This window comes from Anabas testudineus, chromosome 23 (assembly GCF_900324465.2).
Source record: "Anabas testudineus chromosome 23, fAnaTes1.2, whole genome shotgun sequence".
Lineage (NCBI taxonomy): Eukaryota > Metazoa > Chordata > Actinopteri > Anabantiformes > Anabantidae > Anabas > Anabas testudineus.
Genome location: NC_046631.1, coordinates 7667424 through 7690948, shown reverse-complemented (window position 1 = coordinate 7690948; position 23525 = coordinate 7667424). Strand labels below are relative to the sequence as shown.

Here is a 23525-nt window from a genome sequence, read left to right as displayed (position 1 = left end):
CTCTTTCTCTGTCACATCACGGCCTCTTTGATGAGGAAACATTATTGTTTCTTTCTGCCACTCTGCATTATAACACTCCACCAGTCTCATCCTCATACTGGCATTTGAACTTTGATACTAGCATTAAATTGAATAACCTCAAATTCAAGGCTACCAGAGCAAACAAGAAAAATGTTTAAGCAATGTGTTGCCATTATTAACTTGGACAGCTGTGAACTTTTGCTCGGAGGTCTCCTAACTTCTGTTGGTGTCTGTCTTTGTGGCTCTTCTACAGATCACTACTTTTGGTAAGCTGTTAAAATGGCCTGGGATTCAGCTCAAGTTGTGGTGAACTGTTTCAGCTGTTCAACCCTTCTGGCCTGAAATAAGCTTATATGTTTTAGCATTAGAGGAAATGATTGTCCGGTAAAGATGTTGCTGGAGACAGGAGACCGGCTTTATTTCCAGTCTTTATGCTAAGCTAAGTTACTGTAACTGGCTCCTGGCAGACATTAAGAAAATGTCAAAAAAGGGAATATATCAAGCTATCTTTAAGTATTCATATCCTGACTTTTAAATATTCTTATCCACATTCAGGAGGTTACTCTAATGTGATTTCAGCATGCAAAACCCAAAGTCTGAAGTTGGTCTTTTCTAATAGACATATCAAAGTCATATTGAAATTTCTCTGACCTACACATTCTGATCGACCACATAATAACCACTTCTTCCTTCTGTTTCCTGCATAAATCTGGCGGTTTGAGTGCTTTGTGCACTCTGCTCTGCAGTAAAGGTTTCCCCAGTGCCAGCTCTTTCCTTGCTCCTTCTTTCTTTTTCAACCTCTACAGCCACTCTTCACCCTGCCGTCTTGTCAGCCTTTTCATAGTTGTTGTTCTGGTGTTTTGTGATTCAACTCTAGAGGGAGAAACGAACAAAAGAAAAAGTTAGTATTGCCTCGCTGTCTAGTAGACAACAGAAGACTTCTTTGTCTTCTTCTGTCCCTTTTTTTGTGTTGTTTTGTTTTTTCCCATCCTGCCTTTTTTCCTGTTTGCTTTTGATCTTGAGCTAAGGAACTCCTTACCCACTGCCAAATGTCTGACATCAAGCTTTCTGTAGCTTAAAAGGGAGTTGCATTGTTTCTTTTGTGTGCATGTGTGTGTGTGAGTGTGTGTCTGTGTGTGTGTGTGTGTGATCCCTTTGAGGTCCTGTATGACTCTGAGCACTGAGGTGGTGCAGGGATTTGTCAGCTAATGGGTGACAACAAGCAGATACACACACACACTCACTATCACAGACCATGCACATTGTTTTTGTCTGTTTTTCACACACACAAATACACATGCAAGGAGGAATTTGCAAGCTAATAGGTGACAACAGTACAACAGGGACGACTTCTTAGAGTTGGCTAATTAAAATACTTGTAAACACGTACAAAAAGAAAATAAAAAAAGAGAGTATTTTAGAAAATAAAAATAAAAGTCTGCACCATAGTTTACAGTGGCTGTTCACTTTCTATTGTTTTATTGTTTGAATTATACTGTACGTCACTGGATGTATGTATTTTATGCATATAGTAGTATGTAAAATCAGTATTTAGACTCTGAGCTAAGCTAAATATCTTGTGCCGTTGAATCATCTGCGATATAATCTAGATTTCAGATCAAAAGATGAATATGAAGCTGAAGAACAGTGTGTCAGTGTTTAATTTAGGGACTTCACTGTTCTCCATGTTAAACAAAGACACTGCCAAAATCAACTCCAGCTCTCTGTCACATGCTTACACTGTTACTATTATCTAAACACTCTCCGTTTAGTGTATGGTTTGCTCTGAAGTGTGGATATATCCCATAAATATGATTTATTTTCATAAGTACAGATGCTATTGGAAAAGACATTTTATCCGTCTGCTTTCGTATCACAGTATTTTTACAGTTTTACAGTTTCCAGTAACCCACACTGTGGTAGTTTGTACACATACACATGGGTCACATAGCTGCCTTACCTCCCTGTTTACCTCACAAATTCCTCCTCCCTTTAAAATGGACTTCTTGAATTGTTCATTTTTCCTCTGCAGTGAGCAAGACTAAAAGTTTTGGTCATTTCTTCTAGAGTGTGTATTTTACTATGTGTTATAGTTTTTATAGGCTTAGTAAACCAAACCAATATTTCCTGTATTTTTAAAGGAAATACTGAATTGCAAATAGTTAAAAGGAAATCCTTGATGTTAATGTTGGGTGAGCTATGTGTAGTAAACATACATGAGGCCCACGAGCATTTCTGATTAAATATTTATACAGGGCTCCAAATATAAAATTAATATTACCTTAATGTGGGTCCCTGGATATCTGCAGCATGCTAATGAGGGAAGCTGAGAAGTTTTTTTTATTTAGCAGAGTTTTAGCTTTAGTGTACTTTATGGGATTGTGTGTATATGTGTGTGAGTTTCCATTTTTTATTTTTTTTATTACATATTTGAGGTTAATGAAGGCTCTTTGTACATTTGTGAGTATGTGTCTGTGTGTACATGCAATATAAGTGTGTATGTTTGGTCAGCACCCCAATGTATGTTATGAGTATTTTTGAGGTTTTACAAAATTCATTAAGTTCAAAGCGCCTTCGACAAGCTTAGCACATAATATGTTTACAGTGTATGCCGCCATGTCTGCACTCTCTGTATTTGTGTGTGAATGTTGGAAAAAGGATGCATGTTGTTACGTTACGTGCAATTGCCTTCACAACTGGATGTGTTTACAAATGTGTGTGTGCTTTAAATATATTTGTGTGTGGTCCGACAGAGAGATTTGATCTAATACAAAGCAGGTTGTGTTTGGAACAGTTCACAGCAGTTTAGATGTGTGCATCTATGTGTGTATCATGCACAGTTCTGGTAAATTTGTGCCGTTTGTGTACATTTACACAGTGTGTCAAAGGCTGCATAACTGTGTGTGTGTGTGTGTGTGTGTGCACTTTCTGTGTTTATGTGTGTGCAGACAAGGTTTCACCACACATTAGTATGTCGTGTTTACAGTGTTGTGGATAAAGTGAATTCTCCTGTGATTCCGCCTCCTCCAGCGGTTTGCAGCAGTTGATTTCAGAGAGGGAGGAAAGGAAGTATTTTACATATTAAAACAACTTCAAATGGCGCTGTGCCTCTGCTCAGCAAAGCCACAGAGTTCAGCAAGCAACTTGAGTTTGAGTCTGAGAGTACAACTTGTGTCATGATAAAACCATGAAAGATTTTGTAATTGTTTGTCCACTAGACTTGGCTGTATTCTGACCCATGTTTTTTTATAGAGGGAAGAGGTGTCCAAGGCAAAGTAAAGCACAAGCAATGGAAGTGGCAAAAGAGGGGGAGGCAGGAATCAGTGAAAGGAAAGGAGAAAAGTAATGGTCCATGGTCTGATGAAAATATTTTATCCGAAGAAAAGCGTAATGTTGTATTTGGAGAGGGTGCGGGCTCAGAGGAAACTGAAAAGAAACAGGAGTGGTCAAGAAAGTACATTTGTCCTCATACATTGGCTAAATGCACGTAAACGGTTGCTTTCATGCAAATAATTATAATGCAACATGCAAAAAAATGGGCAAATAGGTGGATGGAAAAAGCGGGGTTGGTTTGAAAATTCCATTGAGTAGAGGGAGGATGAGGAGGAATTCGTTATCTGATCCAAATACATGATAGTTTCTCTTGCAAATGGTCTGTGTGCTGAAAAGCGATACAGGCAAACAAGTGAGGTTTTAACAAAACAAGTGTTTAGCATTAGCAAAAGGAAAGAGGAGAGAGTTTAAGTGGGAACTGAGTGCCAGTAGGAAACGTTACAAACTCAAAGTTTATTCCACACACACATGCAGTCACACACATACAGTAAATGTAGCATGAAGGGGGGAAACCTCAGAGAGCTAACCAGATGGTTGGAGGGACCTGGAAATCCTCCAATAGGAACATTCCTGGCTATTTATGACTTGTTACACGCTCACACGGGGTGTATAGCACAAAATTGATCCCAAATATTCAAATTACTTTTTTCCCACTTTAAAGGTGCAAACTGAACTCAGGACCCAACAAAGGAAACAAGAAAAACCACCATAATGCATTTGACTCCACGCTTACTTCATCCATTTTCCAGTTTAACATTTGAACACAATTTGGATGTAATATCGATGCAACATGCTGCATATGCAGGTCTTTAAAATGCACACACAAACAATACAAGTAAAGCCCCCACACACGGAGCCTAACACGTTGATTACTGTTCTGCAAGCTTTAAACGCCCAGGTGCTGGAGACAGTTTTGGCTCTGTTGTCTCATTTTAGTTTTTTCCTCCAGCTTTCCCTGTTTCTCTGGACAGTTTACAATTGGCCCCCCTGGACCTTTTAGCAAACACACTGAGGATTGTATGTTTCTATTCTCTGCCAATATTATTTCTCAACTTTTCTGGCAGTCATACAGATACAAAAGCCATTTGATGAATCACTTGTATTATTTTGGCTTAGCTTAGCAGGTGTTAAATGGCTTAGAGAGACAGAAAAGGTGAAAGAAAGTTGGTGTGATAATAGCTAAGGTAGTTGAATATGTATAATACACTAGAAATATAGAATAGATGCACACAGTGCTTCTTAGAGATGACTAGGGGTAGGGTTTACCTCTTAGGGAACAGGTACAGGTCATAAAACCACTGGAGTTTTGTGCGGTTTCCAATCACTGGGAAAAAATTAATTTATCTACAAGCATATAAAAAGTTATTTAAAACAGACACACACACACACGCGTATAAACATTTGCACAGATGTATACATATTTTTAAAAATCACACACATGCACAAGACTTGAGGGCATGTGCAGAAAAAAACAAAGACTTTTACTGAGTTTGATCAATTTCTAATGTGTTAGCCAACAGCTTAGTTTTGTCTTACAAGTGTCTTTGTTGGATAAGTGCCAATGTGTGCACATTCATCCTTTGTGTTTGACTTGTCTTTCAACTGTGTCATGATTCAGTAGACATTGTTAAATCCTACTGGCATTAGTTTGGGTTAGTCCACATGTGTGCGTGTATGAAAGGTATGAAAAGTCGTGATCAAGGCAAGCTGGTGTGATAGCTGATAGGTCTGTGACAGAGCCACTATGGCTTTCAGACAACTTAAACAAGGATTAAACACTTTCTCCATCTCATAACCCCGTTTCCCCCATGAGGAATCTCTCTCTCTCTCTACCCTCTTTTACTCTTGCTCTCCCGCTCCTTCATTCCCCAGATGCTGATTTAGGCTCTGCTTCCCGACACCCAGTAATCCCTCTGTGAAAAGCCTCTCATACTTGACTACGTGGTGAAATCTCAAATACCATCTAGTCGGTGATTCATAGTTTTTCACGGATCTCCTTTTTCTTATCTTCAAAGTTATGCACTTACACTTTCTACTGAACTCATAACATTTTATTGTAGCATTGTAATGCATTCATTTGTTGATTAGTTTGTGTTACAGTGTCTTTGCAGTAACGTTTGGTGGGAGACAGTTTGTTACCTGTGTGACTGGATGCAGGTGTTTTCATTTTGATTGTTGTTGTTGCATGTGTTTATGGTCATATATGCTCGGTCAATGTGGCAGAGTTTCGCAATTTAAGACACATTTTAGATGCTATTGTAGCACAGAGCTGGTACTTCCTATGGCTTCTCCATTTTTATGGTGTCAGATCTCAGAATAGCTTAAGAGTGGGATGTCAGGAATATGTGGTGTGCTCCATAACCTTCCAAATTTAAGGTATGACTCTGTTGAATGGAGATTTTAGGTATGTTAGGTAAGGTAGAAGGTCCTAAACTGCCTACCTTACCGATCAAAGTGAAGGTTTTTCTTGTCCTAACCAATTCCTAGCATAGTGGTCTTTGTTTGACAGTATGGAAATTACAGAAAATCACAACAGATGCAAAAAGGATAACACATAACAAAGGGTTGTGTATTTGCAGCCATGATTTAGACCCAGATGCCAGTATCCCTCATGTTATTTGAGCACTTTTGGAGTCCACAGTTGAATCAAATTATAGATTTTGTTTTTATAATATATTTTTTCAATCAGCTTTCTAATATTATGTGTTTGTGGTCCAAATGATGTTGATGGTGTAGTAAAATTGTTACAGCTTTGTGTACAGTCATCCTCTACTCTAAAAAGGCCACTACCATGGCCAGCATTTAATTTGGGGCATGCATTCCTCATACAACCCATGCTGGTTCAGTAATAGTGCTGGCCAGTGAGTCTAGTCATCAATTAAAATGTGCCATAATTAATTTTATGATGTTCATGCAGACTACGTCAGTCACTGAGAAGCAGTGAAGACTAAATGACTTTTAGTAAAAACAGCATCTAATAAAAACCTTTAGTAAAAACAGCTTTTAGTGGAAAATAATAGACATAGAGGAGTATAGTCTGTCACAGAATATAGAAATATTGCTCAAATAGATAATAAAAATACAAATCTGTCTTCTGTTGACACCTGTCTAAACTAAATCTCATTAGTATTTGATGGATTTTGACTATGGATTTGTGTTTATATGTGTGCAGGCAGATGAAGGACCAGTCAAAGAAGGTGGCCAACCTGAAACACAAGGAGCAGGTGGAGAAGAGCAGGAACGCCCAACTGATGGAGGAGGCCAAGAAGAGAGAGGACAATCTAAATGAAAGCTCCCAGCAAATAAAGGTATGAAGGGATGATGAGGAAAAGGAAGAGGGTAGTAGCTAAATGAGGTGGGATGAAATGAGGGACTGAAAAAAGTGACACAGAAAAAGTTTCTCTCCAACTTCTCTGTGTCCTACCTTGAATATTGCCTGCTATCACAACAATGCTTCATTGTAACGTGACAATTATGACAGGGAGCAGCCTGAGGCAATGTCAAACACACTCTCTCGCTCACGCATTCACACGCACACACACACACACATACGCAATGCAGCTCTCACTCAGGGAGTGTGTGAGAATGGGTAACAGAAGAGGTTGATTGACAGGGGCAGCAGATGGAAGATGGAGAGGAGACAGAAAACCGTGGAAGGGGTGAAGGGGAGAAAAGGTTGATAAAATGAGAGCAGAGGTGATTAGTGGAGAAAGAGGAGACCCACACACTCAACTATGAAGTGAATGCTGTGGGTTTTAAATGCTTCCTGTGGTGCGAGAGTAAATCCTAATTGTCTGCTGGGGTGTCAAATGACCACAAGATGAGCAGTCCTGAACGGTGACGGTAGTTACTGCGGTCTAATTCTTCTGTGTCTCTAACGTTAATGTTCCCGTTTTCACTCTGAACAATTCATCAAAAATCCTTTTTTTTTCTCATCCATTCTCCTCTTGCTCCGCCCTCTCCTCTTCCAGTAAACGTTAACCTCTATGGCCTGTCTGATTAGAGGCAGATGACAGCACTCTTTCTGTGTGTGTGTGTGTTTGTGTGCGCACAAATAAACGTATGATCCCTCAAGCTATGATTGATCTTTGGTTTAAGGAGGTTGGAAGTTGTCATTTGTGTGTATGTGTGGTTGGGAGATGAGCTGATAGCTATGTGAGTCACTTAGACTTATGAGACCGCAGTGGTTACAATTATAACTGTGTGTGTATGAGTTTAACCAGCACTGAAGACTGTAAATGGAATGCAAGTGTAATTTAGACCATAAATTTAATTCAATACAATACAAAGATTTAATCCAATTAAAGTCCATCTGAGTCTGCATAGTTAGACACCAAGTAATGTTGGGTCCAGATACAGATTCACAGCACATGTGTTTGAGATGTTCTGAAGGTTTGTTCAGCGCCACTGTAATGTCTCATCATCTGAGTCCCACCCTGTCTCCATCAGTTATGTATTCAACTTTAATTTAACCAGGAAGGATCAGGGAAAAGCGCTTATAGGGGAAGTTTATTTAGTCATTTTACTTAGAAACGGTTTCATATGTGATAGGGAATTCCCGACAGTTCTCGGAGGCAGATGGAGATCAGATTGTCTAGTTTGCAAGTCTTTTTGCAGCTTATTCCAGTTACAGGGAGCGGAAAACTGGAATGAGGAGTGTCCAAGTTTTCGCTCTGGGGATTTGTTAAGCAAGATATGACAGGGAGAGCTTCTGTTAGGGGAAACTTAGAACACACTCTATCAGATATGACGGATGTCAAATTAAGGATGGTTCTGTAATGACTATGAGCAAGTCATTTAATTTTCTGGCTAGTGTAAATTTAAATTAAAAGCCTCCCTAAAGACATTTTTAAATCCCACAATGTAAAGAAACCTTTTGATGACTCGACTTGAATGAGAAACTCTTATTTTATATATTATATAACAATATTTGCAATTAACAACTGTATTTGGCCAGGCCATAACTTAATAATAATCGACAGTCTATTGAAAATCGATTTGTAGTCATATAAACTAAACTAACTGAGACATTAGAAAAGCTGAAATGATGTGGCTGTGCATCCCTTTGGTCCAAATTCAAAAATTTTAAAAACCATTGACTGGGTTTAATACAGGTTTTATACTGACTGTCACTGTCTTAAGCTGAACACGTGATTTTAAGTGAAATGTCCTCTTTTGAATATTAATAAATAAATTAATTAATTAATATTAATATTAAATTCATAGCACTGTTCAAAAATCCAGCCTCATAGAGCTCCTAAAAAGGCTGTAGACTCCTAATGGTGTCCTTTAATGAATGCTGCAGTAATTGAATCAGGGTCTTTCTCTCTGTAGGACTCCCTCCATCAGAAGGAGGAGCGCATCGAGGAGCTCGAGGAGGCACTGAGGGAGAGTGTTCAGATCACGGCGGAGAGGGAGGTGGTGCTCGCCCAGGAGGAGCAGGCGCGGACACAGGCTGAGAGACAGGTACCACAGTAGCCGATACACACACAATTATGTTTCTGTATGTCTAAGATTAACCCCAACTAGTAAATGTGTGACCCAAATCTTTCCTTAAACTCAACCCCCATCAACATAGACACACACTTTGTCACTTTCTAGGATTTCCTTAATTTTACTGTCAGCGTGGGACGTTTGGACAAACGTACTGTAGAAGGAACACAAACACACAAACATCTTTAGGGTAACATAAAAACATTTTCTGACATAGCTAAACACTGCTGTGCCAAAGGTGTCTAATGGTAGTCGCAAACACACACCATGTGCCAACTGAGCTTATTCAGGTGTGTGTGTGCTTGTGTGTGTGTTTGTCCAGTCACTCCTCATTTGGAGGAGAGGTACAGTAAATACATTCCTATTTAAAGAACACTGTGTATTTTGTCTACTGCAGCCAGCAACATACAAACAGCTGTTTTTTAAATGGAGCACAAGCCAACCACTTCAATTTGTTAACTTGTTTTATCTACATTGAGACAGTGGAAAGTTCATGATGGTGTTAAGGGAGGCTCAGTGGGGAAGGGTTTAGTGGATTCAACCTCAGACCAGCGTGTTTGTGTGTGCTTGTTGGTCATCCCCTGGGGTACCAGTGACTTAACAAGGCCATAGAGATGGGAAATGTTCCTCAGTGTCTGGATGGGTTTTGACAAGTGGGAAAAAACAGCGTGGGCTTTAAGGATGAAAGCTGCCCTGAAAAAACACGAGCTGCTGTAGCTGTTGGCAAAACAGCTGGACTCCATTGTTATTACGGTCTCTAAATGTTGGCCGTCCTCTCTGGCCTTTATGTACCAGACTGCTTCTGGACAGACACATAAAGACAGGCATGCAAACAGATGTTTTACTTTTGAGCCCTCGTCTGTGGTAAATGTCAAACAAGTGCCACAGCAGAATTCTAGATAGAGAAATGTGTAAGAGGAAAGACAGATCAAGGGTAAGAAAAGAGCATGATGGACACATAGATACACTTCAAGTTCAAGTTTATTCAGGAAGTTCTGGCTATCTGGCCCGTAGTTCCACATCTCTATACAGTCTGTTAGCCACAGTTGATAAGCTCTTTTCATTCCAACATGTACAGTATAAATACAACCAATTTAAAACACAGAGGAGTTATACATTCTACCTGAAGGTGAAACAAAGCTAACAAACCAAATTTAGCTTTTCCAACTATGGCCAACTCTGCTCAGACATGCAGAAATCTTATTTTAAGTCAAGTCAAGATCCTGATGTTTTCAAATATGCTGCTAACTGCAACAGGAAAACATGTTTCTAATTATGCACTTGACAGGTCGGATTTTCCTTTTGATGTGATAATGCAACCAAAACGAAATTACCTTTTAGATTTGGATATCTGACGCTTTTTTTGACACAGCCTTAATGAAAGGTTTGAAAAAGCAGGGATGTCTTATCTTAAAGTCACGCACAACGTTTTAACGATTTAACTATTTTTAGGTAGTGTAAAGGCACTTTAGAGATGAGCATGATTAGCATTTCAAATCAGCAGTGATGCCTTTTGTAGCACTTGACTATCAATAAATTACTACTTTACCTTTTCCCATACACAGTCTGTACTATTCATAGCCTGTTTTTCACTATAGGAACTTCTATTGCACCCATACCTGTGTTTTGGCCGGATGAACTCAATGAGCTGATCATCATTGAGGACAAACCTGTGGCTTAATTACAATTTCCTACAGCAGAGACACATTTGCAGAGTTACTCTTATAGGGGCCCCTATAAGATTAACCAGGCCTGAAGTTTCACGTTTTCACAATACTGGAACCTATAAAAAATAGATGGAAAACTCCAATCTAACGTGTTCCTCCTCAAACTGACTGTGATTCATTTGTATATAGTTACTGTGCCAAGGTATCACATTTAATTTGGGAGCAAAATATTGAAATGCTTCAAAATGCTACAAGTGACAGTTTTAATTAGACAGAACTGAGGCCATTTAGGCCAGGATAGGGTGCTGGAGAGCGTTCTCGTGTTAAAATGCTTTAGTGAAGCAGGAAGGAGCTGAAACGTGTGGTGAACTGAGATGGCAGCCAGACACTCGGAGCAGTCCTCACCCAACATCAACACTAACTTGGCCTTTCAGCCTACAAACATACGCACATGTGCACTTGGTACTCACAGACAGGATAGAAACACACAGGACACGGTGTCACATACATACACACACGTTCAAACATGGTGTAAAGAAGTGCTAACTGCTATTTAAACAGTGCACCAACACGGCACAACATAGCATTCAGCAGGAGCCAGATGGACACAGCCTTGGTTTTCTAACGGGAAACGTGTCTGTATATACACAAGTAAATTGTAAATAAATATTTTTGCGTTCCCATTTTACAACTGCGTCACACGGCAATTAACCTTTCACATAATGATTTATAAAATGATGAGAGAGGGAGAGACAATTTCCTCTTTTAATGAGGACGGCGTGTTCAAAGGCACACGCATTGCTTATTATAGCGTTGGCGCATATACATGCAAATGCAGCCAAACCAGACACACACCACACACACCATGACTACATATTGGAAGACAGTGGAACACACATCTTTAGTGTGCAGCCATATATTGACTGAGTGTGTGTGTGTGTGTGTGAGCAACGGACTGACCCATGAGTAGCGTTTATCCAGCAAAAATGGTTGACCACATGAAAATATACTAAACCTTTTCTGCTAGACATGAGTCACTAGTGCACATGTGAACACTAAAGAAAGGTGTGTGTGTGTGTGTGTGTGTGTGTGACTGAGGAGTGAGTCAACAGTATGACACACTCCATCGCTAAAATAAAGACAGACGCTCTCTTCTCCAGCTTTCCATCTTTTATTCACTAGACAGTTTTAATCCTTGAACTCAGTGCACCTTCTTCTTCCTTCTTCCTTTTTTTACGCTTAAAATAAAATTGTGATCATTACACACAAACACACACTTTCAGGAAACTTAAGGCCTTTCTGTCCTTTCCTCCAGCTCGTTATTTTCCAGCCGGGCCTCGTCACTCCTCAACCCATCACCCCTCCTTGCATCCCTTCATCCTTCAATCTCTACATCTCAGATGTCGGCCAAAGGCCTTTCTATCCTCCTCTCCTCCTTCACCTTTTCCTTTAGAATACTCTCATCTCCTGCCTCTTTTCCTCTCCTCTCCTCTTCTCCTCTGCTCTCTCTCTCTCCTCTGCTCTCCTCTCTCTCCTCTCCTCTCCTCTCCTCTCCTCTCCTCTCCTCTCCTCTCCTCTCCTCCTCTCCTCTCCTCTCCTCTCCTCTCCTCTCCTCTCCTCTCCTCTCCTCCACTCTTTCCCCTTCAGTCTTGTGTGAATTGTATTTTTGACACTGCCTGTGTTTCTGGCTGATCAAATGTTTGCTCTTATCTCTCTCTCTCATACTCTTAACATTTATTTATCTTGCTTTCACTGCCTCACCCTTTTGCTGTACAGTTTATCTTTTCACTTAATCATCTTTTAAACTTTTCTCTCCCTCCTTTCTCTTGCTTTTCCTCTCTGCATGTTTGTTTTAATTGTATCTTTACCTCTCTTTTCTCCTCCCGATTACCTTGTTTATGTCCTCCTCTGCTTTCCACCCATGTGACTTTTTCACCTCTTGATTTTGTCCTCTTTTACACATCTTTATTCTTTGTCTCTTTCCATCTATGTCCACCTTTGGTCTTCTGCTTTGCTGTTTTCCTTCTCTTTCCTTCCCTCACTGTTATTTATACCACATTCTCTCTGTTGCCCACATTTTTGTATTCATCTTTTCTCCCACATCATGCCTCCACCCTCTTCCCTTTCTATGTTTTCTCCCATATTTCTCTGTTTCTCTTTCTTTTTTTGTATACAGCTCTCTCACATTCCTATTCATGAGTTCACCACAGCCAGCTTTAGGTGGTCAAAGGTAACTAACATCACAGACCTCACAGTGTTTTACTGTACATTTCATCAACCATTCATCCATCCATGCATCATCTTAACCGCTTGTCCTCTGAAGGGTTGCGGGAATGCTGTAGCCTATCCCAGCCTTCATCCATTCATGTCTTCATTCAGCTGTTTTCATTCACTCTGTCACAGCTTTATTTAAGTGAACTGCAGTAACGTTGAAGTTATTTGGTGGATTTTCCTTTTCCCTCCCGCATCTGTTCAGTCGTTCATGCTGATGTTATCATAAACCTGTTTTATCCAGTACAAACCACTTTACATAATGAGCAGGCTAAATTAAAAAAAAAGAAAGATGTATATATGAGAAATGCTTTTTATTTGTCTCCATCCTTCTTGTTCTCATTTTCCATCTCTCATCTCTTCAACATGTCATGTTTAGTTTTTTCTGAAAAGACTGACTTCTACTTGGTTTGATCCAGACAAAATGTCAGCTAGGAGAAATCAAAAACACCAAAGAAAAACATTGTTGATTGGGCTACATGTGTTGTATCTCCAGGTTAAGAACAACTTTTAGATTATGATGTAATATCTTATGGAAAGACAGAACTGGAAATGCCACAGGCAAAAATTAACTGTCAGATATGAACTGGTGAATGACAGGAACTCTTGCAGTCTGGGAAAGTTTAGGAAAATGTTTAATGAAGGAAGAAAAATCAAGAATTCATTAAAAAAAAGTGATGAATTCAATCAATTCAAAGCTCTGTTAGAGTTCTGTTTTTATTTATTGGTGTTTTCACCTAGACGGCAGCACTGTTGTTTTGTGTTTGTCCTGTCTTCGCTCTGAACAGCAGCTGCTTTCAGCTTTTACTCGTGTTTATTTGTGCCATACTTCTGTAAATGTGTGGGTATATCTGTTTGACGTTTCACATGTGTGTTTGTGCATGATATATACATACACTGACCTTGACATTCCAGCCTCACACACTTTAAGCAGTGACGTGGAGTTACACAGAGATGAACACAGAAAAAACAGGGTTAGAGAAAAAAGAAAACAAGAATAAACTATAATTAATTATAGTTAATTTTAAATAATTTTATGTAAAAACACATAAATTATTTCAATTTATAGCAGAAAAAGAGGAAGATTCAAACACACACTTATAGTCCAACTATAAGCAACAGTGATAAAAACAACTTTGGACAGAGAAGTTAGAAGAATTTTGTTTAAAATTAGTTATAATTCATATATGTGTGTGTGTGTGTGTGTGTGTGTGTGTGTGTGTGTCAGGTGGAAGACTTGCTAGTCGCCATGGAGAAGGTGAAGCAGGAACTGGAGGTGATGAAAGCCAAGCTGTCATCAACTCAACTCTCACTGGCTGAAAAGGAAGGTCACCTGACCGCCCTGCGGGCTGAGAGGCGGAAACACCTGGAGGAGGTTCTGGAGATGAAGTAAGAATTAAAAAAACACACGTCTTAATACTTTTATTTATGTTAACATGTAAACCAGCTGAACATTTACACTGACTGGGCCAAAGGCTTGCGTCATTTGTCATGTTTCCAAAAATCCAAAGAACATCTTCCTGCCTGTGCACAATTATTTATTTCTCTATTTTAATCGTTTTAATATGCAGTAATATGCATGTTTTCAAATTCTCCATGACGTAATAGTTGCATATAAATATTTTTGACAACACTGTATTTACTTTTCTGTGTTGTTGCACCTTAACTTACTTTACTTGCCTCTTGGCTACAGTAAACATGTACAGTACATTATACAGCAACATTTACAACCAGATGTGAAGCTACTCTCTCAAACAACCTTCAACTGCTTTACCTGAAATTAGCAACTCTTGTGATATCGCCTGCCGTCTTCCATGTTGCTTCAGTGTTCCAGGAAGGTGGTCACATTGACGCGATCGTCACACCACACCTCATCAACTCTTTTTTTCCTCGTACTTCTTTTATCTTCTCGTTCTCTCCGCACTTTAAAGCCATAGACGTACGTAAGTAGTGTGCTAATGCAATAACCGTGTACTGCTGTCCAGCTCTTCATATGATTGATTACATGCACAGACACCCGCACACATCCATGCACACAATGTAACTCATTGTAAATTTCGATGTCATTTTAATTGATGGGTATGCATTTTATGTGCAGCTAAGAGGAGTCCAGCAGTCTGATGATTCTGTGTATTTTCTGCTGTTTTACGTCCTCTCTGAGACCCTACAATGAGGTCTAATTTAGTGGAACGATGCTTTGGGCTGAAATAGAAACCAACTAAAATGTCTGTGTTAGCATGTCCTGCCTGTTCATACACACTGTGGGACTATCTCTTACTGTAGCATCAGTGGCAAATGGGATGGTGAACTTTGTTTTCCTGCACTGTATTCGACCAGTGTTGCATTTCTTTGTTTCTGAGAGACAGACAGATTGTGTGTCCAACAGCATGTCCATTCACAGTCCAGGTGAGCAAGTAATTGACCATTTTATCGACATAGTAACAGCCCTTCAGAATGTGTGGCTTTGTTTTCTTAACTGACTTTGCATGCATGTGTGCATGTGCACATGTTCCCAGCACTGATTTATTTCATCAAGATGTGTGCGGCGTTCCTTCTAGGAAAAAAAAATATATAACAAAATGCTGGCTCCATGATAACTAATTATGGAACTGAAAAACACATGAACAAACACACATGCTTCCTTACTTACAGCATACACACACGCAAATAATAAGAAACATACAGATGCAGACTTACACAAAGTCTATCCTACATACAGTACATGGTTAGATTTATCAGTCTCCAGTGGCAACCTAAATCAGTGCTGTCATTTATCTTTGTTGTGGTCTCTATAATAGGATAGCAGTTATGATTCACTTGTGTCTATGACAAGATAATTTTTCTTTAATTGACAGTTTTAGTGACCTATGAAATAAAATCTCTGGTAGCAGGCTATATAGAAGAGCTTGTTGCCCCTTGTTCCCCTCTCCGTGCTCAGTGTTTCTCTCCCAAAATATTGATTGTTAAAGATATTACTTATTTATTGTAGGCGCATTGAGTTGCCTTGGACAACAGTTGTTTTCATGTTGATTGAGTGTCGCTAACTCTACTACAATCTGCTGTGTTTTATGCCTCAAATATAAAGAATTGTGACATTTATTTGTGATTATTTGATACTTTGCTGAAAACATACAGCACTATCATAACACATGATAGTTTTCAAGCGGCATAAAGATATTCTTCCCATGTACGATACACCGTTTGGGATTTGGGTAGTTTCCCCATAATGAAAAGTTTAGATGTTTCAGGTAGCTGCTACTTGTCTTGCTCTGAGTTATGCACACAACGCCATTGCTCATATTTTTCACAAGACGTTAGGGTTTGGTCAGCAAATACATCATTTGTTTCTGGCTTTCTCCCACATGTAAAGCACAAGATGTTAAAGGGGGCTGCGACCTGCGTGTCCATATATCTCCTTGTAATGCACATGAAACTGTCTCTGCACACACTGGCTGCTGTAATTCTTTGGGGTTTGATGTCTGATTTGCTGCTCACTTTTACATTGGTGTAAGGTTTAGTGTTACTGTAAGTCATGATATATGATACGACATGTGTCAGAGCGTTCTGGGACAGACATAGAATATATTAACACACATGCACACACTCTGACTCCCATGCAGAAATATATTCCAAATACAGCTGGAGGAACGCATTCCAACATTCAGCCTCACTTTCTTGCCTTTTGCTTCTCTTATTACTGCATATACACACATATTGTACTGTAGTTGTTAGGGTGTCTGTCTATATTTGAGTTATAGTTGCTGGTTATACATATCATGTTTACTCCAGCACATTTTTTCATGTCTACTATTAGTAAAATATACTGTATGTAGAAATAATGCGTATTAATATGCGCATAAACCCATATGCACACGTTCACACACATGTAAATTGCACGCTAATATACAGTTAGTTCCACAAAGGTTTTTGGACTCTGTACACCACGACACCTGGCTTTGAAATGAAACACTCATGATGCGGGAAGGCAAGACTTTCAGCTTTAATTCAAGGGGTTTTACAAAAGCTATTTTCATACACTCGCCCTCATTTTTGGGGACTCATAAATAATGGAAAATGAGGAATGTGCCCTCATTGGTCCGTGAATAGTCAAGCAGATAAAAGAATTGGGAGTGACAATGGGTCCATGGGTTCCAGACTTTAGACAGTCATTTACTGCTAAGTATTAAAGACAATCAAAGTCAATGGGCATGGGCACACACATGAATATAGTATAATCCAGAGGCAGAAAACACACACAGCAGAACTACACACAGATACACACATCTGCCCTGCATAGTTCCAGCATGCAACTTTCCCGCTGATAAATCACGTGCAGCAACCTTTACATGTGTGAACACAGACACACACACTGTGCTATACATTAAATATGCACACGCTCGCTTTCTTCCCAGCCGCGCGCACGTGTGTGTGTGTGTGTGTGTGTTGTCATTTTTTTGTGCAGTTTCGGGTATGTAGGTGTGTATTTTGAAGCCAGCTGGAGGAATGTGCTGACAGTGTGTGTGTAACAGCAGGGTATCAGGTCTGAAATCCCAATCTGGATGAATTAAAGCCTATTTTTCTCTCTGCAGTTCTGCTTTGATGACATTTAACACACATGCCTGCCTGATTGTGCTGCTTTCTCTGTCTACCTTGCTCTCCATTTCAGTTTTACATGCCTGTCCTAATGGTGCAGGTACTGTTTGTATTTGGACATGTACTGTATTTGTAGAATCCAGTGAGGTGCATGTCCAACAAGACTTGATTAATGTGAGACATTTGGCTTTTGAAATATTTTGAGAGGTGGAGAAAGGAGTAGGCTGTAGTAAAGTCAAGCCCAAAATCCGAAATCACAACTTTTCCTTTTAAGGTTTTACAATCTGTACAGTAACGCCATTTATCACTAGACATTCTGTTTGTATAAAGAAAAATTTAATTTCAACTGTTTCCAACTTTTCTCATTTCATGATTTTTACATATTCTTTATCCTTCACCACTTAAATCATTAAATGTGATAAAAACAGATTCACAAACATTTGCAACCTTGTCATTGTAGGTTTGCCTGAGTGACTTTGGTCTCACCAAGAACCATTTATAATACATTGAACTTAATTTAAACAGACCTTGGTTTGTTGAGTTTGTTTAAAGTAAATGTGAAAAGTGACAGTTTTATGGAAAATTATTGAGGGTATTTTCTAAAATTTCAAGCCATGTTTTAACTTAATTCTTGCAATCCCAAGATCACATTTTCATGGAAAGACTAGTATATTAAGGTCATGTGTTTTATTCATTAGAAAATCAACATCCAAAGCTGTACATCATAAATTAATTTAAAATGAGTTACGGCAAATTTCTTGATTTCAAAATAGTAAATTTAATTAGTGTGAAAAACCTAAGAGTTTGGATTTGATATGAATTCAGGCTGCAAGAAAAGGACAAAAAGAGGGACGATAGGAGAAACGAAATGAGTGAAGATGGCCAAAATACACAAAACAAGAAGAGGAAAGGGGTGCAGAGTGGACAAAATGAGGAGAAGAGAAAATAGTGAAGGAGTCAGGGAGGGAGACAGTAGGAGGATAATAAAATGAAAGAAAAGAAGCAGAATGTTTTTCTGGCACAGGGAAAAGGAGGGAAAGCAAAGATGAGAAGAGGAGAAAGACAGCTGTCCAACAACAACTTAGTCGAGCCAACAAAACGGCGTGATATCCTGAAGAAATTATATTACCTCCATCTCTTTCTCCCTCGCGCCTTCCATTCATCCATCAATCTTTCAGACTACAGTATGTATTGAATGTATAACCGCTTACGTGACGCCCTCTTCACTTACATACACGCTGTGTCTTTCTTCACTTTGTGCACAAAATTGTCAACTAATTTATTGGTCTTTTTTTTTTTTTTTTTACCAGGCATGAATTATGCATTTTCAACATTTTTATGAGCAAATGTTTTGAAACGTAAACGAGTGAGACACTGTTATTTATTTGTGAGGCTGTTATGGAGACAAAATTAAATTAATGAGCTTAAAAGGTTCATTTATTATAATAAAAAAAACACTGAAGCATTGCAATGAAAAGACACTGCTGTTCAGAAACAGACAGTGATACACTTGACAGTTTTTTTGGCAGCGTAAATGATCAAGACTTCCAGCAACATGCAACAAAGTCAGTCACATTACTTTTGTTTTCTCTAAAGAGAAATTTAACAAGATATTTTAGATATTTTCTATGTGTGTGGGAGCTGGCCTCAAGAACCAAGTAATAATAAAGTCTTGGGGGTAATTCCCTTTTTAAAATGTTTTTATTCTGTAAAACTCCGCACTGACAAAATATGTTTGGATTTACTGGAACATGGTTATCTATATGCCTAAACGAATTATGTTATGCTCAAAATAAAGGTCCTAGTAGATAAAGAGTTAATTTAAAGAGGAAAAAAACACAAAATGGTGTTTTCAACATGCTGTTTTTCCTGTTGTGTCAGACTAACACCCACTGGGTCTCGGAGAATTCTTACAATCTGGACTTTAGGACGTCTGTTTACACACAGACACTGTGTTTTGCACCACTCGTACAATTAGACATTAAAGAGTCTGCAGAAACAACAAGTTGCTGTTCCGTTTTCAGCCTCCCGCAGTGAGACACTTGGCTGATGCCTCAAGGTGAACACTATAAATTCACTTTATTTCTCCTTTGCTGCTCTGTTCTTCGTTTTATCTCTCTCCTAGCGTCTAACCCTCAAACCTCTCTCTGCACCCTTCTGCCATCCCTGCCTTCATTCCTTCCGTCCCACCTTCACTGAATCCCCCGCTCTGGCATTCCTTCCTTTCATCTCTTTCGTACTTTTTCTTTTCTCATTCCTCACATCCTCCCTTCCTTCTATTTCGTCTTGCTTTTTTCCATACATCCTCTTCATTTCGATGTGTCTGGAAACTACGTTATTGCCTGATTTCAGTCTTGCAGGCTGTTTGTCTCGCTGTCTGTCTGCCTGTGTCTTCACTATCATCACAACATACTAAAACGAACAAATATAAGTGTGTTTGTGCATTTGTGTGTGCGTGTGTGTAGTCAGAGATCCTGTTGTCAACAGCTATGTCAATGCATCAGCAGCTCCACTCTTTACAAGCGGAAAATCATCACTAACAATGACTGTCTGTGTAATGTGGCACACAAATAGACACACATACACAGCAGATATCCCTTCACTAACAATAAAAGGACATGTTGCTTTTAGAAATAAGCTGCACACACAAACATGGAGTCACTTACAAAACCAGACGAGGCAGCTTCAAAGTTTTCGCTCCCAGAGGATTGCTTGAAGATGTATACACACACACTCACACACACATGCACGCATACATAAAAATACATCCTCCCACACAACTGCATGTACACATGCTTATGGCAGCAAACCAAAGGCAGAAACAAGCCTTTTGATCGCCTTAGACAGCAATGAGATTAATCCACAGTGTGCCAAAGCAAGTCTGTGAGCGTGCCTGTGTTTATTGCTGTGTATGACAGACATGTTGAGAGGTTTGTATGACAATAAGGGGCACAAGGTTTTGACACTTAGTCTTACAAGCTCAACTCGGGGAACCTCACTCTCTGCCTCATTCCTTTCTCTCCATTTTTGTCACACGCTCTATATTTGCCTTTCTTGCCCTCTTCTCTCTGACTCAGGCTGTCTTCTGTCCTCTTTGATTTTTTTCCCCCCTTGTGAGAAACTGTGGGAGAGATTGGAATTGGGAAAATAGAAGCAATAAAAGATGTTCTGCAGTTAGAAGTTCTACTTAAATAACAGGGTTTTTTGAAAGTCTCTGAAGCCTTGCAAACCAGTGATTTGTAGCTGAGCACACAGCCGAAAAAGTCAGAAAGTCCCCTTTTATAATGCAGCCTTTTTGTATTATAATGTGCATTGCTGTTGCCCCTCTCATGCCAATTAACTGGACTGCACTGAGCCAAATTAGAAAGTTAAAATGGGAATTAAAAGGGGTCCAAGGAACCGAGAACAAGAGCAACATATTCAGAAAGATGGAAAGCACCCAAGCAAATCAGAACCAAAAGAAACAAGTGGGGAGAAAGAACAGATAAAGGAAAAAAGGATGCGGCAAAACCTAAACTCGGCTGTTTTCCTCAGCTGATTACAGGTTGTGCATGCCAGGCCATCAAACAGATCATTAAACAGCAATTAAAGAGGGAGGGGGAGCAATGGCAAGGGAAAACATATCAAAAAGTAGAAAACAAAACATGCTTTTTTTTTCATAGCCTCTGATTGTACGTTGTGAGTGCCAAACGATTGCATTTCTATTCTGGAAATAATAAAACTATAGTAGATGGACAAGCAGAGGAGGACTGGACAGACCAGTGATTGGTTTTGTTTAACGTTCTCTGAAAGGAAAGGGCAGTATAGCCAACAAGGAAGACATCACATGGAGCAAGAAATAAAGTTATAATCTGATAGCTCTGACTTCAGCAGCATAATCACAGTTATAAATTAATGGACAACTACAATGTAAAGATCCTGTTTCCATTTTAAGACTTTATCCTCCTTAATGGGAAAGTTGGCTCGCTGCGAGGCATTGAAGTCTGTGGATACAGAGTGAATGAAGAAACTAAGCACATAAATATACAAGATAAATGAAATGGAAATAGAAGCAGTGGATTATGTTTCAGCCTAGTTCTAATAATAAAATCCATCATTGAACCAATTAGGCTTTATTTGGCTCTTAAAATGCAAAGTTAGCTGTTAAAGTCAATGAAAATAATTGTACTTTTATAGTCGTTTGCAGTAAGTGTCGTGCAAATGTAAAACCGTCTTGTAAAATTCTTGACTGAAGAAGTGCAATTTAGAAAAAATGAATATTTAACTTCAACAAGAGAAAAGAAGGAAAGTTGTTTTTGCTTCTGTGTATAGTTAAGTTAAATGATAAATAAGCTTAAAGGACAATATGTCAGTGTTAATAGTACCTTCTGATCAATTTCAAGTCCTTCTGTAGAGTTTGTTTTGCATTTATTTGTGTACAGTATGGAAATCTTAGTGGCTGTTTACTGTCAATAATGCAGATATACTAGCAGATTAAAAGTCTACACCGTATAATCAGCCAGTCATACTGTATGTAACCTTAACAAACTAAATACAGATATATTTACTAACTGATTCTCACTCCTTCTGCAGGCCCAAATAGCGAATACCTGCAAACATAACAGCTCCACAGACACATACACTTAATTATATAATTCCTATAGTGATTAATTTGTTTCAATTTGATTCATCAGGCTCATTGTGAAAGAGAGATTCAAAGAGCATGAGACATCATTTTCAGACCTGAACCCCCATTGAGAGTCTGTAGAGTTTACAAAGCGCACCCATCCCATCATCAATACAAGATCTTCATGAAGGAAATAAATGTGTTTACATTACTTAAGCTTGAAACAATTCCACTGCAAATCTGTGCTGTAATTCAAGTAAAAGCTTGTGACTGTTTTTTTCTTTTTGGCCAGGTAGTGTATCTGTCACACTGCATGTTGTCCATTTGATACCAATATCTTCTAAAATTAACAGCATGCTGTGCTGCAATAAACATTTGGGAGTCACAGGTGTCCAGTAGTGTGACTGGTTAGTGTTACAGGAATGAGTTCATGCTGACAGATTGTAAGCAGATGTCTTGCTCTGCGTAGCACAGTGCAGAAATGGGTTTACTGTAAAGAACACGGTGAAGACAAAGCTGCATCTTCAGTCACATATCTCTGTCTGTGTGTGTGTGGTCCCAAGGAAAAAGCAAACTGCTGCGGACCATGGATAATGCATTTTTACACCTTTTTTAGTCACAGTGTGTGTTTTTAAATATGTGTGAGAGATATACAGAGGAATAGAAAGAGGTGAGGGAGCAAGAGAAGAGGGTGTTTTTTAGGAGGAAAAAGGGGGAACGAGAAAAAGGGGAAATGTGTCAAGAACAAATCCTCATTCTGTCATGCAGTAGTCCCACCTGCCTTCCTCTCTCTCACACACTCTCTCCCCCCATCACTGCCTTTGTCTCTCTGCCTCCCTTTCCCTGCAATCCCTCCCTCCATTCCTCTCCCTTTCACGTCTCTTTGATTTGTTTTCCCTCCAAATCCTCCAGTTATTTTATTCCCTTCCCTGTCAATGCTGTTTCTTTGTGTGTGTGTGTGTGTGTGTGTGTGTGTGTGTGTGTGTGTGTGTGTGTGTGTGTGTGTGTGTGTGTGAGCCTTCTCGCTGTCTTTCTTTAAGCCTCTCTGATGTACAACAGCTCCTTGAGGGGAGCTTTTCTCTCCCTCTCAAACACACTTACACACACAAACTCATCCTATGCACCAATTTTAACCTATTTCCATAACACTCGCTTTCTCTCATATTTTTTCTGTTCTCTCTGATGGTCTCTCACTCTGTCATCTCCCTCCATACTAAATCATTCATGTCCAGTGTCTCTGACCCACTTCCATTATAGTTTAACACACTCACACAGACAGCTTTCCAAAAGATCTCCCAAATTCCTGCTGTTGTCTGTGTTTTGGTTTGCATTTTACAATGGGCTACTTCGATCTGAGCAGCATCAGTTAAAGCTAAAACCAAGCTTCTAACTAATCATGATGTGACTGCTGTCCGAAAGCATGCAAATAAGCTCCCTCCCTTACTTACTAAAAAAGTGAAGTTTCAAGATCAATAAGAAGATGTTGGTTTGTGGTGTTGAATAAGAGCCTAGAGGGCATTCTCTGTAAACTGTAATTAAGA

At 39.2% G+C, this 23525-nt stretch overlaps 1 protein-coding gene across 11 annotated transcripts in view; it reads left to right on the top strand.

The window, feature by feature from the left end:
- The window catches only part of LOC113163662 (ELKS/Rab6-interacting/CAST family member 1-like), a 95156-nt gene that overhangs the window by 40340 nt on the left and 31291 nt on the right, over positions 1-23525 (top strand). For all 11 annotated transcript variants that reach the window (XR_003298922.1, XR_003298921.1, XR_003298920.1 and 8 more), the window contains 3 exons: positions 6527-6662; positions 8689-8820; positions 14014-14174. Coding sequence is in view for 8 of the 11 variants with exons in the window: in XM_026362458.1 (XP_026218243.1) it covers positions 6527-6662; positions 8689-8820; positions 14014-14174 (429 nt within the window). In the remaining 3 variants the exon portion in view is untranslated. The remainder of the gene's footprint in view (positions 1-6526; positions 6663-8688; positions 8821-14013; positions 14175-23525) is intronic.